Source organism: Physella acuta, unplaced genomic scaffold, assembly GCF_028476545.2.
Source record: "Physella acuta isolate Inbredline_101_S28 unplaced genomic scaffold, ASM2847654v3 ptg001451l, whole genome shotgun sequence".
Taxonomy (NCBI): domain Eukaryota; kingdom Metazoa; phylum Mollusca; class Gastropoda; family Physidae; genus Physella; species Physella acuta.
In genome coordinates this window covers 88,912-106,284 of record NW_026732966.1, presented here as the reverse complement: position 1 = coordinate 106,284, position 17,373 = coordinate 88,912, and the positions used below count along the sequence as shown (strand labels likewise).

Genomic DNA, 17,373 nt, shown 5'->3' with positions numbered 1-17,373 from the left:
TTTCTACGAGGTTTTATTCTATTTTAAAAAGTTTAAGTATTTAAAATGGATTAAAAATCATGTCTATATCCCGAGTTGCCATTCCCCGTAGTGTTATATTAGAATATTCGAGAAAGTTTAGGGGAGATCACTCCCGGTTTATTATAATATGTACTGACCTCGATAAACATTGAGTTAATAAATGAATTAATACCAAAAGCAATCTTTTAAAGCCCGAAATAACGGATGAAAGCAAAAATGTGTCGTCACACTTTCCGATCGTCCTTTCCCATAAATGAAAAAAAAGCCTGAACATACTAAAGGAGAGTATGGATGTTGATGGAGGATCCCAACGTTAAAAATTAAAGCAGCGCAAAATTTCAGGAATCCATGTTACATATTATTATTTTCCGTAGGTATAACAAAGGTATTTACACTGTGTTTTATATTTTACGAGCCGCTATCATACGCCGCTATTTAGTTGTTTCATTTTCTACTTTTCAGTAATTCATAATTTGTGAATTCGACAGTACCAATGCTGCCACTGAAAATATTTGCTTTAAAACACTATCAGTAGCTCGTTAAGGACGATAACCCCCCCCCCCCTCCCCACCCTCCTTTCCCAAAAATCCTACCCCCCCTCCTCGTGAAAGCAGCCCCCTCTGAGTTACCTCCACTAAGTTTAAAATCGTTTCAAACTAAATTATCTGCCCCTAATAGCTGTCACTAAACCCGACTCTACGATTGTAAACATTTAGCTTGAACCACAGCTCACCAGACCATGTAGGGATGGGGGTGGTAGGGATAGAGAGAAAGAGAGGGGGCTGCTAGGGGCGCTTACAGCTTGGTGTTTTCTATGGTATCCATGAAGAGAATTATTTATATAGAAGAAATATATATTAAACCAGCGTACCCGTCCCGCGCGTTGCTGCGGTCTCAGAAGAGAGACTGACGCAATATTTTAAGAGGATTCCATAATTACATTAGCAATCACGTATTTTTTTACGCTTGACATTGATTTGTAAATCTAAACAATTTAAATGTAATCAAAGCCGGTGTTATATTGCTTTCATCATAGTTGTTGAGGCGCAAATTCTACCGCACACAGTAGCCCATTGTATCCATAATGTATCGCACTCTTTAAAACGAACGTAGGCGCAATAGTGTTTATGAGGGACCCACACAGGGGCGCTAGACCACACGCCAGTGGTGCAGTAGACAAAATATTTCCCTACTGTAGGGCGCTCTTTTAAAACTCATAGTGTTCCTCCCGAAGCCAGTGGCGCACCGGGTCAAACGAATTGTCATCGAATGTCGTGTGCCACAGGGTCAATATTGTAGAGTGCTCTTTAACACAACCTTAGGATATCCCAGGGCGCCAAATCGCATCCTGCCGGGGCGCCGGCAGACGCGCCTGATTCCATATAGTCAAAAATTATTGTTGCCCATCGTGTCTTTAGTGTATAAATTTAAAAAAAAAACGAACGTAGGCGTCATAGTGTTCACATGGTAGCACGGGGCGCTTCGGGTTACGTAATATCCGGGGCGCCGGCTGCTGCGCCTGTTGTTGCTTTTTTACCTTAGCCCCCATGCAGTTTTATTATCGCCGCCCTGGATTTTCAGGCGCCAAGCCGTTTATTAACAAAAATCGCACCCTCCAGGGAAACGCCCATAATAAATTTTAATTTTTGTTTTTGCAGAAACCTTCTCGTGAGTGTTTTCATTAACTCTCGAAAGTTTAACGGCACTCAGATAAACGATGTCAAACAGCATCCGTTTTGTTTTTTACAAACTGTGTAGAGAAAAATTGCACCCTCCAGGAGCGCCGCCCTGTTAAAATAAAAAAAAAAAACCTCCCCTGAAGTTTTATGGCGAGCGGATGAACGGGATTAAACCGCTATCTACTTTTACGTATATATACCCTATATAGGGATCTATATATAGAATCGATATATTTATTGCTACATTTGGTGACTTCCCATTTTCCCCAATGGCGTCAAATTTTGCACATAATCCACCTATTAATTCATGTGAAAAAAAGCATTGTTTTCATCGTAAAATATTAGATTTTGGTATCAGCCTCTCTCCGGTCGTCGCTTAGCAAATCTGTTATCCAAAAATTCAACAAGCATGTATTTACCTGTACATTTTGCAGTTTGTGTCATCTCCCCTCACCCCCCCCCCCTGGGTGATAGTTTTTAAACGTGCACAGTTAATTGTATATTTTTTTTTTATCTGCAGTCAGTTATTAGTACAGTTAACTCTCATTAGTCATTTATTGAACTGGCAAAATGCTTACTTCTTCTATATATTTTGCTATTTTTCGCCATGGTGTCACCCCCGAAATTTTGCCACCTTGCGCAGTCCTCAGCCCCGCCCCCCAACCTTGTGACGCCTCTGGTTAGGGGTACTACTTGAGTACAGTAAATATGTATATGTATATATATATATATATATATATATATATATATATATATATATATATATATATATATATATATATATATATATCGGGGGAGGGTATAGCCCCTTGGCACACCTTGTACCTACGCCACTACATAATCATGTTCTTAAGATTATATAGCACATTCTATGTATAAATTCGATAAAAATAGCTATTACGTATTCTGCAATTTTATATTTGTAATAACATATTGTAAACGAAATGAGTCTTAAATTCGATTAAAAAATGGGCTTTTATATTATGTATTTTTTCTATTTTGCAATCATATCATGTATTACTTGTTGTATAGCCTAGATTCTATAATAATATACTAATATATTCTATATTACATAATCCTATATTATATCGTTTAGTAATCTCTACCCTAATGTTTTCTGTACCGAATAATCAATATTCTGTAATTCTAAATTGTGTATAAATTAATCATACAATCTCTAAAATTAATCATAACTATGATCACAATTAAATTCAGCAATCCACTGTATTAATTTATATTGCTAAAAATAATTTAATTTTCAATTTTAAAGACAGAAGATACATTTTTTATAATATTAATTATTATTAGCTCTGTAAAATGAATTGTTGTTTAATTTTTCTTATATTAAATATTGTAAGCGATTAATTAATCGAAATGGTTTTATTCCGTTAGCTAGTTTTTACAGTTTATAACTATAATTAGAGTCTCAACGACAGAATCAAATGAGAAAAAATCTATAGCGTTATTATATACCGACACTGTTGATAAGCCACTCAACGACAGTGTCGTTGAGAATAGTGTAGGATCGGCTGTCTAATTCAATCTCCAGATTGGTTAGAAGGGGGGTGGGGGGGATGTTTGTTGGTGGGGAGTGGAAAATAAGCACTGGTGGCCAAAAATTGTAAATGTTTAATGTATTTCTAATGCAGAGGCGTAGCGACCCTTCCCGGCGCCCGGGGACAAATTTTCAATTTGCACTCCCCCCCCCCCTCAAACTTTCGATTTGCACCTCCCCCCTCAAACTTTCGATTTATAATGCAAAAATGCAGCTAAAATGACATATTAATTTGTTTTTACAACCCATTTTGGCGCCCCCTAAGGTCGGCGCCCGGGGACATATGTACCCCCTGCCCCCTCTCCCCCCCCCCCACCCCATCGCTACGCCTCTGTTCTAGTGGTAAAAAATGAAGTTAGATTTTAAAAAGAGAAACTCTAAATTATTTTATCACTCATTCATACGATGACTATCTATACACGGTAAGAGCTATGCTAAGCTAAAGATTAACCACTTTATGAAGGCATTTTGAATTTACCATCAGGAGAGCTAAGTAATTAATTACAGTTGCTGGTTAAAATATTGTCTAAGTTGTTTTCTTTCTTAAGTTAACCACAAAAGTGACCTTGACTCTTTGATATTTACATGTGACGTTTGAGACCTTTACAGAGCCAATCAGCGAGGCGGTTTGTTTGATTCTGCCTTAAGGTGGCTTCACATCTTCGACACATTTTCTGTTATGCTTTAGTTTAGGTGAGCTGAGTCGTGAATAGTAGTTTCAAAACACAAAATTGAATCATTTTGTTTGGTTTTGTGAAAAGTAAACGTTAGTTACTGCCCTTGGATCTACTGACGCTTAAAAAATTAGCCTGTGGTAGAGATATAGAAAATAAATTTGTATTCCATCTTTCTTGGCTACCTCTAGCTTTAGCACTTTGACAAAAGTTATCTTGCAATCTTTACATATTTCAGAGACAACACCACATACACACAGAGGCATGCACACACACATACTCACACACACATAGACATGAGCAACTGTTGGTGTATAATAATTTATTCAAAATTTCATGACAATAACCATGATCAACATGAATATAGGAAGAAAATAAATGTACAAAAATGTAATAATTTAAATGGCAATCTTTTTTTCGGCACAGTTTAAGCACAAAAATAACAATAAACATCAACATTTATTAAACAGTAGTATTAATTGTAATTTGTATTAATTCTACAACAACTTCAAACATTTCCAGTTAAATTTAAATCACAGATTTCATTAACATGTAAATAGCATATCAAAATTCAGTTAAATTGTTTTTCCCAAGTTCCTGTTAAGGGACATAACTCCATTTGTATTTTTAAAAATACAGCCAGTTATAGGACTTTAATTGTCTTGCTGTGGCTATGACTTGCTGTTGGTAAGAAGCTCACGGGAGATAATCAAACGTTGAATTTGAGCAGTGCCTTCGTAAATCTGAAAATACAGAGTAACAAATTATTGTTAAAAAAACCTAATGGGGTAATTAAAGCACATTGTATTTGTACATGACGGCATGACTGAGTGATAGGGTGTGCGATTACTGATCACAATGTCTATAGTTATATTCACAGTCTTAAGTCTGTAGAGACATCCTGAGTCTACTAAGTTCTCAAGTCAGGGAAAGGAAACACTGCTAAATGCTAATCATATCTTTACAATTGTGGAGGTCAGAGAGACAGATGAACTCTACTTCATCTGCCATATGGACAATCAGGACTGAAAGAGTACTTTAGCTTAGTGTAGGTCATTACAATTAAATATTCTTTTATATATAGGCCTACAACTAATTTTTTTTTGCTTTGATTTGAAAGCCCTAATTGAAAAAAAATCTTTTTTTTTTTAAAAAGCCTTTGTGAATGGAAATTAAACTTAATTAATATATTCAGAGTTAAATTATATTTTAATAAAAAACTCAACTTTCTATGTTTAGCCATGACCATTTCTTCTGATAATAATTTTATAAAGTCCCATTTCGAAGCAGTATATCAGAGTATCATTCTAATTGCAATCAATCATGTAAGAGAAGATTTTATTTTTTAAATTAATTAATTTACCTGGAAAATTTTGGCGTCCCTCATCAATTTCTCCACTGGGTATTCAGTGTTGAACCCAGCCCCACCAAATATCTGCAACAGACAAATACAATACATCAAAGTTAAAATGTTGTATGGATATTTTGCTAGGTTTTACATACTTTACTAAACATTATAATAAAGTCATCAAACAGATTCAATTGCTTAAAATATTTGCTTTCTGTAATTAGAATACAAGGCTGCCATTTTATTTGTTATTGTTGTTATTTAGATATAGGCATACTATCAGAGCATTAGTTCTTTCAGAAAATCTGTAAAATAACTTGGTTTAACTGCTCATATCTCAAATCTCTACACATTTGACACCCAGGGTATTCATAGGGAATTTCTAATTATGAGGCACAAATTTTAAAAAATTATAAAAACAAAATTCTATTATTTTGTTTCCAGTATTAATAATTCCCCCCCCCCCCCCCAAACATTACATCTGATGCAACCACACAACAGTCAAAAAACACAACACTTGGTACAACCACTCGCCTGTCAACCACCTACACACTCACCTACAACATTACACCTACAGCTACTACAACAACTCACCTGTCAACCACCTACACCTACTCACCTGCCAACCACCTACACCTACTACAACCACTCACCTGACAACCACCTACTACAACCATGCACCTGCCAATCACCTACTACAACCACTCACCTGCCAACCACCTACACCTACTACAACCACTCACCTGTCAACCACCTACACCTACTACACCTACTCACCTGTACAGCATCAGTTGCACAGTTACATCTACTACAACCACTCACCTGTCAACCACCTACACCTACTACAACCACTCACCTGTACAGCATCAGTTGCACACTTGTTAGCCACATCAGCAGCAAAAGCCTTGGCTATGGAAGCGAAGTACGTGTTGCGCCTGCCCTGGTCAATCTCCCAGGCTGACCTCTGGACCAACAGACGTGCAGCTTCCACCCCGATAGCCATGTCAGCCAGCATAAATGCCACGGCTTGATGCTGGATATTCAGTCAAAGTAGATATGACATTTTTCAAATTTTAACATACAACAAAAGTCAATAAGATATTCTTTAAATTTCAACATACGACAACGATACATTTGATTTTTTTTCAAATTTTAATATTCAACAAAAGTAGAAAAGATTTTTTTTTTTAAATTTCAACATATGACAAAGGTACATACATACAAACATACAATTAAAGTAGATAAGACATTTTCAAATTTTAACATACAACAAAAGTAGATATAACACTTTTTAACTTAACAAAAAAGGATTCTTAGTTTGGAAAAAAACAATCTTTAAAAAAAGATCAAGCAAGATGAAATCTTTTTAACTAGTGGGGTAAACAGATGTAATAAGTTACTTAAGTAACAAAAGGTAATAAGTTACTAAAGTAACAAAGTACTTTGGACTCTGCATCCGGGTGTAAATTAATTTGTATTTAAGCAGCATTTAAAAAGAAAAATTGCCAATCTGTGGGGAGGGGGAAGGAAGAATTTGTTTTATCATTTTTTTTGTGGTGTCTTGAACTTGATGTCTAGGAATTGCTAAAAGACTAAAGATAAAAGAATGTAATAAGTTACTGAAGTAACTAAATGTAGTAAGTTACTGAAGTAACTAGATATTATCAAATGCTGAGGTAATATTTCACAAAGCAGAAATAGAATATCTCCAAAATATTATAATTAATAATAAATTATTAGAAAAGAACTGATAAATTGTACAAACAAAATTTGGCTAAATATTGGCTAAAATTGGTCCACAAATAACTAAACAGAAATAATCAAATCAAATAAATAATCAAATAAACAGCAATTTAATTTTCAAAAGATTTTTGAGCTCTGTTGTCACTGATGAGAGATTAAAAAGATTTCAACGCTACGTTTAATGAAACAGCTTTTTTGTAAATTGAAATTACCTCACAGATGAGCTTGCCCATGGTTTTTCTTTGCATAGAGTAATTTTTGGCTTCATCCAGGGCCCTTTGTGCCAGACCTACAGCACCTGCAGCCACCTACAAGATATACTAGCAAATTAAAAACATGGACTCAACATGCAATGGCTTAATCTAACATTTTACAATAATAAAATATGGTGATCTGACCACACAACAGATAAAAAACACTGGAGTAAGTTCACTATACTAAACTGGTAGCTATAGTAGATAATGTGGAAAGTATTAAGATAATATAAGCAGACAGTGTTAGTACTAACTGAGAATTGAAGGACAATTTGGCCTAAAATTAATTATAAGAATACTTAAAGCTTCCACCAAGGCATTTTTATGTATATTATTGGCAAGGACATTGTTGATAAATTAATTTTATCATGTTTGGATTTATAACTAAAACTTTTTAATATAAATATAAACAAACTGATCATACAGCTTATATGAATATCAAAGTAATCACTTCAAAAATGTTTTTATTTTTACTTTAATTTCAACCCCACCTTGCAATTTCTAATTTAAAAAATAAAAATGAAATTTTTTTATATTTTATTTAAATTTAATGATATATGGAAAACAAGTCAGCTCAGAATTAGGGGCAAAGGCAGACAACCCTGCCTAATGCAACTCTTGCATATACAGATTAATGTAGACAAAAATAGTACTACTACATGAGAATTAAGATTAACAGCGAGTGTGGAACATGGAATGAAAAACATAACTTGAAAAAACTATATTTTCTTTGATTTGGACAAAGCAAAAAAACAAAAACTTACTGGGGGTCTTGTTTTATCAAATGCACCCATGGCAATCTTAAAACCATAGCCCTCTGCACCCAGCACATTCTGCAATTAAAGAGATGGTAAAAGTATTGTTTCAATCATATGTTTGTACATTACTGCATAAATCTATTTGAACACTTAAGCTATATCTATCTAATGGTAGGGCAGTAGAAACACATACTAGCTGCTTGTAGAAAAGTGCAGTTTCTATACATAACATAAAAACTATTTTACATAGATCTTATTATAACTGGGGGGGGGGGGGGGAGGGGGGGGATAGGTACAAAATTGCTCACCTCTTTAGGGACCAGTACATCTTCAAAGGTGATTCCCCTTGTATCAGAACACCTCTGTCCCATGTTGATTTCCTAGTTAAATTTTTAATTTTACAGTAACTAACTGAATGTAAAATAAATATTTTCTATACAAAATAATAACTTTATCAATAGGCAAACATAATGTTAGCTTGGTTAAATGTGTTGGTATTCTATTTCACAAAGGTAAATTATTATGTATTTCAATTCTTTTTATAATGGTTATTTTACATTATCATAATTAACTTGCGTCTTTTAATACAGTGCTGCATGTATTGTAAATGTGAGCAATGTATCAATTCAATAATAATTTAAGATTTTATCATAGAATATAAATTAAAACAGACAAAAATGGACACAAAAAGTATTCCAAAAAACAACTAAAACAATTTTTTTGCAAATAAATCTAATAAAAGGTAACAAAAAGAAAAACAATTCAAGAATGAAGTTAGTGCCCTTGAAAAATAAACATGACTAAACTTTGTGAAAATTAAAAAAATCAAACCTATATAGATACACCAAAATACTACATTTTATAACATTACATTCTACAAATAATTAAAGTCACTAACTAGCAAAATTTAATTAAATGCTTAAGGTATTATAAATTAATGCTGAACATAAAAACAAAATTTAATTTAATCCTTAAGGAATTATAAATTAATGCTGAACATGGAGACAATTACCAACAGTTTAAAATTACAGACAGTTAAAAATTACCTTTCTTCCTATGGTAACGCCGGGTGTGTTTGCCTCAACAATAAATCCTGTGAAAGCTTTCCCTGCAGACGTCTGGGGGTCAGCACTTGTCCTGGCCAGGACAAAAAACCAGTTGGCCACACCTCCATTGGTGATCCACATTTTCTGCCCATTTAAAACATAGTGGTCTCCCTTCTTTTCTGCCCTGGTCCTAATGCCTGCTACGTCAGACCCCGCCCCAGGCTCTGTCACACCGTAGGCCTAGACGTAAACACATCAGGTAAAATAAAACATTTTAACATAGTTTTGTAACAAATATCTGGCAACATTTTTTTTTTTAAATTTCAATAGTACCAAAGTATGAGGAATCCAGAAAGGCAAACTAAATATCAGTTTTTTAAACTTTTGCTTAAAAAACAATAAATAAGAAATTGAAATATATGTTTTAATTAATTGAAACAGCATTGAATGTTCTTTTTATAATTTCTGACTCTACATTTTATAACATATGACTTAATGTGTTAAAAGCATGAATTTAAGATTTGGTAAACAAAATAAAGCCAAAATCCATTTTAAAATTTTAAATGACAGAATACAAGCTTTAGCTAGAATAATCTTACTGTTAGCTCAACTTACACACATTAAAGGCTCTTCTATTAACCTTCCCAGATATTTTTTCTGCTGAGCTTCATTGCCTGCTATAATCACTGGCATTTGCTAAAATAAAACAGAATATATTTGAATATGCAATACACAAATAGTAATACTTAAACATTAGCTAAAAAAAAACAAAAAAAAAAAGGAAAATCTTTAAATATGTAATACACAAATAAAATAATTTCAATACCCAGAGATTGGTTACTTAACACCCAGAATATTGTGGTTAAAATGTTACACTACACTCACACCAAGGGAATTAGCTTCCATAGCAGTCTGAACCCCAGCACAGCCGTAAGCTAATTCTTCTGTTATTGTTACACATTCAAAGAGTCCAAGGTTCAAGCCACCTGAAGTGGTTATAGAAGGAACAAAACTAAATTCAGTCAAAAAAAAAAAAACCACATTTAAAGAAGGAGAACAATAAACTATGTAACTTCAATGAAAAAAACTACTAAGCAAAAATTTAAATATGTTTGAAGAATAACAATAAGTAATGTAACTTTAATAAACATATGAACAGAGAAAAGTTTAAAACTTTAAAGGAAATATGACCAGGTTGAAAAATATATTTAATGCAACTATGAACATGACATAAATCTATATAATAAAACTAAGATGAAACTTTGAACACCTTAATAGAACTAAAAACAAAGTAAACTATAAAAATTTAAAGAAACAATGAATATAGTAAAACGTAAAACTTTAATGAACCTTTGAAGACAGTAAACTATAAAACTTTAATAAAACTATGAAAACATTAAACTGTAAACAGAAACTCACCACAGTGTGCTGGTATATGTGTATTCATTAAACCTAGTGACCACGCCTTCTTTACAAGGTCCCAAGGATACTGCAAATGAAGAGCAAAACTGATTTTATGAATATGATCTTTTAACTGTTACAAATGTGTTTTTTTTAATATACAAAATCATTTATCAGGAATTTTTAAAAACTAACTTACTCATACATTTCATTTACTTAAACAGAATAGTTAAAACCAAATTTGTTAAGCTTCAATAGCTTGATTTCAAGTTTTAAAATTAAGAAGACTGACATTGTATATCAGCTACCTTTAGTAAAGTTGGTGATGATCTAAAAAGTTCCAAACAATTGTTCCTTGAACAAGAAGGATTACTGAGTTAAAAGCAAGAAGATACTTACTTCCCCTGTTCTGTCATACTCAGCTGCTTTGGGAATGATCTCCTCTCTTGCGAATTTCCGGGCTGTGTTTTTTATCTCTTGAACTTCAGGGGATAACTCTATGGAAATAAATAAGTCACATAATTAGTAAAAATATTTTTCAATCTAAAAAAATAAATTAAGATTTTTAAAATTTTGTCTCAACTACTAATATGTAAGGGTAACATGTCCATAAATTTTTATGTCCCTTTGGGTTTGTGCGCATTAAAAATATGTGATGGGGTGGGGTCATTAGCCATAATGTCATATTATATTAGGTTGTTGTCATATCATGTTGTTTGGAGGTATATTGGAATGGTTTGATATTTCAATTCCACCTTTTTGGAACAGATGAGACACTAATTTCATGATTTTGTAAAGCATTTTTAGGATTTAGATAACAATTCTTTCTAATCGAAAATTTGATTCCTAAAATTTATCTTAATAAAAACATTTTTAGGTACTAACTAAAAGAGTTGTGTTTTGTTGTGGAGCGACATGTTCCTAGGAATATTAGTCTTTATGTTTATATTAGTTTATATGTTACACAATGTCCTATTTGTCATTTTACAGTAAATACATGATCCACGTTTAGAAAAACCTACCAAAAGAGATTCCAGAACTAGCTTGCTTTACGTTCCCTAAAGCTCTTGTGGTCATTAACAGTGGCCTGATCTGGCCAGAGACCTAGATGGACAATAATGTTTTAATTAATTATCGATATAGGTCTACACTTTACACTATTCATAGTAATTAGTAAAGTTCCCATTTCAAACCTGAAAGTCCATGGGTCAAGTGAGAAAGAGTTCACCTGTTTCTGTAAACTAGGCATATGAAGCCCTGTACCCAGCCACATTTACTTTCACTGTGAGTTAGGTACCCTTCAGAGCTGGGTGGACACTCTGCTGCCTTAACCCAGATTCTAACTAAACTATATTTTTCATAGGGCAAGTGAAAATGTACCTTAGGGGTCATCCATAAATGACGTCACGCTTTTTTTTGGACAATTTTTACCTCCCCCCCCTTCCCCCTACGAGTGTGATGTTATTTATGGACAACCCCTTACTCCAGAAAAATATGGGTAACATGATGAATATAATTAAGTACTTCTAAGTTGAGGCCAGAGCCAGCATCTCGGTTCGGGCGAGTTTAGCATTAGGACCTAGATCTAGATACTGATATGATACTAGCAAAAAAAAAACTTTTTAGTAAAGCTGTAATGGATTGAGTTAATTGTGAGGTCAAGGGAACTCACTCTCTGTATTAGTATTATATTTATATTGTTATCTTGAGTGATGTCCCTTACATGTTGTTATCTATAAATAGTTCTCTCTCGCCACTTCCGTCCTCTTTCCGGTTAACAAATAAAGCTATTTACATGCTCATGGCTTCTGTCTCCGTTGTATTCATAATCTACCTCATTTGGCGACGAAGGATAAACATCTACTAGAAAGAGCACCTACTTACGCAAAAAAGAGGTTTGCTAGAGCTTATTAGCTAATTATTTCTAGAATTATGGCGCTGTATGGCCAAATAAAAGAATTTGATGCGAATGATGAAATCATTCAAGATTACCTAGAGAGGTTAAGCTTTTACCTAGAAGCAAACAACGTGACGATAGAAGCCAAAAAGAGAGCTATTTTGTTAACAGTCATAGGGCCTCAACAATTTAGGCTACTAAAAGACTTATGCGCACCAGCTAGTCTAACTACCAAGAGCTTTAACGAGCTGAGCAAATTGCTAACAGACCACCATGCGCCTGTGCCATCAAAGTTTCTATGTCGAGCTAGATTTGACGGTAGGACTCGTCAACCAAACGAGTCAATATCAGAATATGTTGCTGCTTTACGTCATTTAAGTGAATTTTGTGAATTCGGAGAAACGCTGTCTGACAGATTATGTGAAAAGTTTGTGACAGGTGTAAACAGCCCTGATATTCAAAGAAAGTTGCTGCTCGAGTCAGATCTAAAATTGGAAAAAGCAATACAACTTGCAATGTCAATCCAGCAGTCATCAGATGCGGCGAAATCTCTAACGCCTTCAGGGATCCATGCAGTAAACAGCAGGTTAGTCAATAAACATCAACCCCATCAGAGCATTCCAACTTATGCTAAACAGCCTGCTCGTTCAAATCCTAGATCTAAATCTAGTAATAATTATCAAAAATGTCATCGATGCAAAGGTCCCCATGCATCTCATCGGTGCAAGTTCAAGTTAGCAACTTGTTATAAGTGCAGTAAGCAAGGTCACATTGCCAAGGCCTGCTTTGCAAAGTCTTCGTCTGTTGCTAAATCTAGCCAGTCAAGACAGTACCGCAACCAAAGGCAGCACTATGTTAACTCTCACCAAGACTACCTAACCCAACCAATGAACCACTCTACCTGTGAAAATGCTCAAACTGATTCGCAGCCGGATTTCAACCTGTTCTCTGTGAAATCAATAAGTCATGCTCCCATCAATGTACCAGTTAATATCAACGGTAAGAGCATCAGCTTCCAACTTGACACTGGAGCATCTCTAACAGTCATAACAAAGAAAGATTTTGACGCTGTCACAGGAGGATCAGTGCCTCTACAGCCATGTCACAAGTGTCTAACAACATACACTGGTGACAATGTTCCGGTAATAGGAGAGTGTATGGTTCATGTAAGTTATAATGGTCAAAGTGTTAAACTTCCTCTTCTTGTGGTTGAAGGAAATGGACCGCCATTACTAGGTAGGAACTGGTTAAGTGATCTTAAGTTAAATTGGGAGAGTATTTGTTCATTGAAGAATGTAAAAGAATCTAGTCTTACTTCACTAGATAAAGTTATATCTGAAAATAAATGTGTTTTTGGTAATTCAGGTTTACTAAATGATAGAACAGTGAAGTTAAGCATTAAAGATACAAATCCAAGATACTGCAAAGCTAGAGTTCCACCTTATGCAATGAGGAATAAAATTGAAAATGAGCTAAGTAGATTGGAATCTAATGGCATTATAAAGAAGGTAGACTATTCCGATTGGGCGACACCCATTGTGCCAGTGTTAAAGAAGGATGGTTCTATAAGAATTTGTGGAGATTATAAAACTACACTGAATAAGCAAATAGAGCTAAATAGGTACCCTATTCCTAACATTGAGGAAATTTCTTTGAATTTGGCAGGAGGAGACAAATTCACTGAATTAGACTTTAGTCATGCTTACACTCAACTAGAACTGCATCCAGATTCAAAAGTCTATACGACAATAAACACACATAAAGGACTCTACCAATATGAAAGACTATGTTTTGGCATATCATCTAGCCCTGGAATTTTCCAAGCTGTCATGGACAGTATTTTTAAGGACATTCCAAATGTTTGTGTTTATTTTGACAATGTATACATAACTGGTAAGAATGACACTGAACATCTTAAAACACTAGATAAAGTATTAAAAATTGTTGGTGAAAAAGGTTTAAAGATAAACAAAGATAAATGTCAATTCATGTTGACAGAAATTAGTTTTCTTGGTTATATATTAAGCAAGCAAGGCATCAGACCTCAACCTGAGAAAACAAAAGCCATTAAAGAAGCACCCAAACCTGAAAATACCCAACAACTAAGAGCTTTTTTGGGCTTGATAAATTACTATGCAAGGTTCATAGGGAATCTGTCTGGTAAACTATCACCACTGTACAAGCTGCTACAGAAAAATGCAACTTGGCACTGGGGTAAACAACAAGAAGCTGCTTTTAACACAGCAAAAGAGGCTTTGTCTGCTGACACCTTACTAACTCACTATGACCCAGGGAAAAGACTTATATTAACATGTGATGCTTCACCAGATGGTGTAGGAGCAGTCTTGTCCCATATGGATGAGAAGGGTGACAGACCCATTGCTTTTGCCAGTAGATCTTTGAACCAGGCTGAGAAAAATTATTCTCAGTTAGATAGGGAAGGCTTAGGCATCATTTTTGGTGTTAAGAAATTTCATAAGTTTCTGTTTGGTAGGAAGTTCACCATCTTTACAGATCATAAACCATTGCTAGGTTTATTTGGAGAAAACAAAACCCTACCTGAGCATGCCTCACCAAGAATTCAAAGATGGGCTATCACACTAACTGCATACAATTATGAATTGAAATACAAACCTGGATCTGAGAATAGTGCAGATAGTCTTAGTAGATTACCTTTAAAAAAAAAAACCAAAGCCTGAGCTATGTACCAGAAGATGTATTTGTTCTCTTCACTATCATGGATAACTCCAATATAGATGTGAATGATATTAAAAGAGAAACACAAAAAGATGAGTGCTTAATAAAAGTATCTGATTACTGTAAGAATGGTTGGCCTGAAGAGTCTGTGAATGATGACTTAAGGCCATATTAAATAAGAAATAAAAACCTTTGTGAAGATAATATAAAAGATGGAGAAGATGCAGTCCATTATCAGTCAGAGTTGCCTAAACAAAGTATTTGTAACTTAATAAATGATTATGGTGATATGGCAATTTCAAATACATTAGTAAGAAGGAATGTGATCATCAAACAACTTTGCTAACATCATTAGCACTTACAGAAACTAAAAGGGTAACATCAAAAGAAAAGAAAAAAGATTTTTGCCATTTAATACTTTCAGATGCCAATTCAAAAATAGTTCCATTAAATCATGACAAGACATTCATTGAAAGAGAATTTGGTGTTAATAAGAATGTGTATCTAAGAAATTATGGGAGAAAGGAAAAATGGATACCAGGTCAAATTGTTCAATGTACAGGACCTGTGTCTTATAAAGTTAAAAATAACTTGTGCAGATAATAAGTGTGAATCTGTCAATCCCACCAAACCTGATCAGTTCACACCAACTCAGTTTGTTCCACAACCAAGTTCTGTTGATATGAGTGAACCAAGTTGTCTGGAGTCAGAAAATGTAAATTCTGGAGTTAATAATTTAAATCCTAGACCTCCTGAGATAGAGAATCCAGATGGTCAGAATCTTGAGTCACCAAATCAGAAGCCACTGAGAAGGTCAAGCAGGACAATCAAGGTCCCAAATAAGTTAGACCTATGATTTTAAAGGTCAAAAGGACTTTGACATCATTGTTTTGTATTTTGATTATGTTGTGGCATATTGTGCATTGTTTGTAAGGATGTAATCTACCATAGTGTTCATGTTACAATATAATTGGTGATTTTAGGATACTATCAATTGTTCTATTGAGAGATGTGTTATTGTGTTCTAAGGGTAAAGGGATGTAATGGATTGAGTTAATTGTGAGGTCAAGGGAACTCACTCTCTGTATTAGTATTATATTTATATTGTTATCTTGAGTGATGTCCCTTACATGTTGTTATCTATAAATAGTTCTCTCTCGCCACTTCCGTCCTCTTTCCGGTTAACAAATAAAGCTATTTACATGCTCATGGCTTCTGTCTCCGTTGTATTCATAATCTACCTCAAAAGCATTTTCTGTAAAAATGCTAGAAATACTAATAATTACAAGAAGGGCCTAATAATTTTTATCTAGACATGCCTGAATTTAACTAATTAATTATTAAAGTTATTAAAAATAGGCCCCTATACAAAATAAAAATTATTAGGGCCTACATTCATTACACTTATTAGTACTTATTACACCTACATATTCTCCCTTTCCCCTCCCCACAGATCAGCAATTTTTCTTCTTAAATGCTGCTTAAATACAAATTAATTTACACCTGGGTGCAGAGTCCAAAGTACTTTGTTTGATCTAGTCTAGACTAGCTAGACTCTAGCTAGCAGCTAGACCTAGGATCTAGATCTAGATCTAAGTCTAGTCAGATTCTAGAATCTTTACAAAACAAGATGATTCTGTACTTTTGAAGTAATCTAGATTCTAAACTATCAATTTTAAACCTCATATTAATAAGCATTCTAAACTCTAAGTCTAAACTGTTATTCTAACACCCCCCCCCCCCCCCCCCCCCGAGTTCTTTCCCTTCAACCCAGGTCAGCTAGATCTAGATCTAGAGTCAAAACAAAGTTTTAGATTTACTGTAAAGTAAAAGGAACATGCAATTCGATAACTTTTATCATAAAAGTTTACCCTAAAAAGTAGATCTAATAATCATTACCTTTTTCATTAGAGCAGCCATGTTGCTATGTTACTTTTTACCCAGAACGAGAGTAGCAAACTAAACTGGGCTGTAGAATGAGCTGGGTTAAAGTCTAAACAAAACTAGTTTTTAAAATTGTGTTTAAATATATAGAGTAGCCTCCCTTGTACTTGAAACTTAACTCTTTGTTACTAAAATATTTCTACCGAATAAATGATCGTTTTTATACAAATTGTAGATCTAGTCTTAATACACAAGGTATGCAAAATATTAACTTTGCGGTGGTGGTTGAATAAATTTTTAATGTTGATGGATGGATAAAAGAGTGCCCAAGTGTTTTTTTTTTACTTCTGCTACCACCTTTCTATTTGGCTCACTCTGATGTACATCGTGACCAGAAGGTTCCTGGCAACTAGTGG

At 34.3% G+C, this 17,373-nt stretch overlaps 1 protein-coding gene across 1 annotated transcript; it reads right to left on the bottom strand.

Moving 5' to 3' along the window:
* Positions 1-4,235: 4,235 nt before the first annotated feature.
* Positions 4,236-17,079, bottom strand: LOC131927961 (medium-chain specific acyl-CoA dehydrogenase, mitochondrial-like). Its single transcript, XM_059283842.1, has 13 exons — positions 16,973-17,079; positions 11,502-11,583; positions 10,879-10,976; positions 10,498-10,567; positions 9,964-10,064; positions 9,694-9,774; positions 9,079-9,318; positions 8,341-8,412; positions 8,039-8,107; positions 7,233-7,328; positions 6,134-6,310; positions 5,293-5,364; positions 4,236-4,672 (listed from the first exon to the last, which is right to left on the bottom strand). Exons 1-13 carry the CDS (start codon positions 16,991-16,993, stop codon positions 4,601-4,603), a joined length of 1,251 nt encoding a protein of 416 aa, XP_059139825.1. The 5' UTR covers positions 16,994-17,079; the 3' UTR covers positions 4,236-4,600.
* Positions 17,080-17,373: the final 294 nt, after the last annotated feature.

Bases quoted from the DNA above. Each gene is read 5' to 3' on its own strand.
- LOC131927961 (XM_059283842.1), bottom strand. From the start codon at position 16,993: ATGGCTGCTCTAATGAAAAAG. The intron at 9,775-9,963 runs GTGAGTGTAGTG...GTTTTATTTTAG, and splicing joins TGGAAGCTAATTCCCTTGGT to CAAATGCCAGTGATTATAGC. The intron at 9,319-9,693 runs GTAAGTTGAGCT...GTTTACGTCTAG, and splicing joins TAGAAGAGCCTTTAATGTGT to GCCTACGGTGTGACAGAGCC.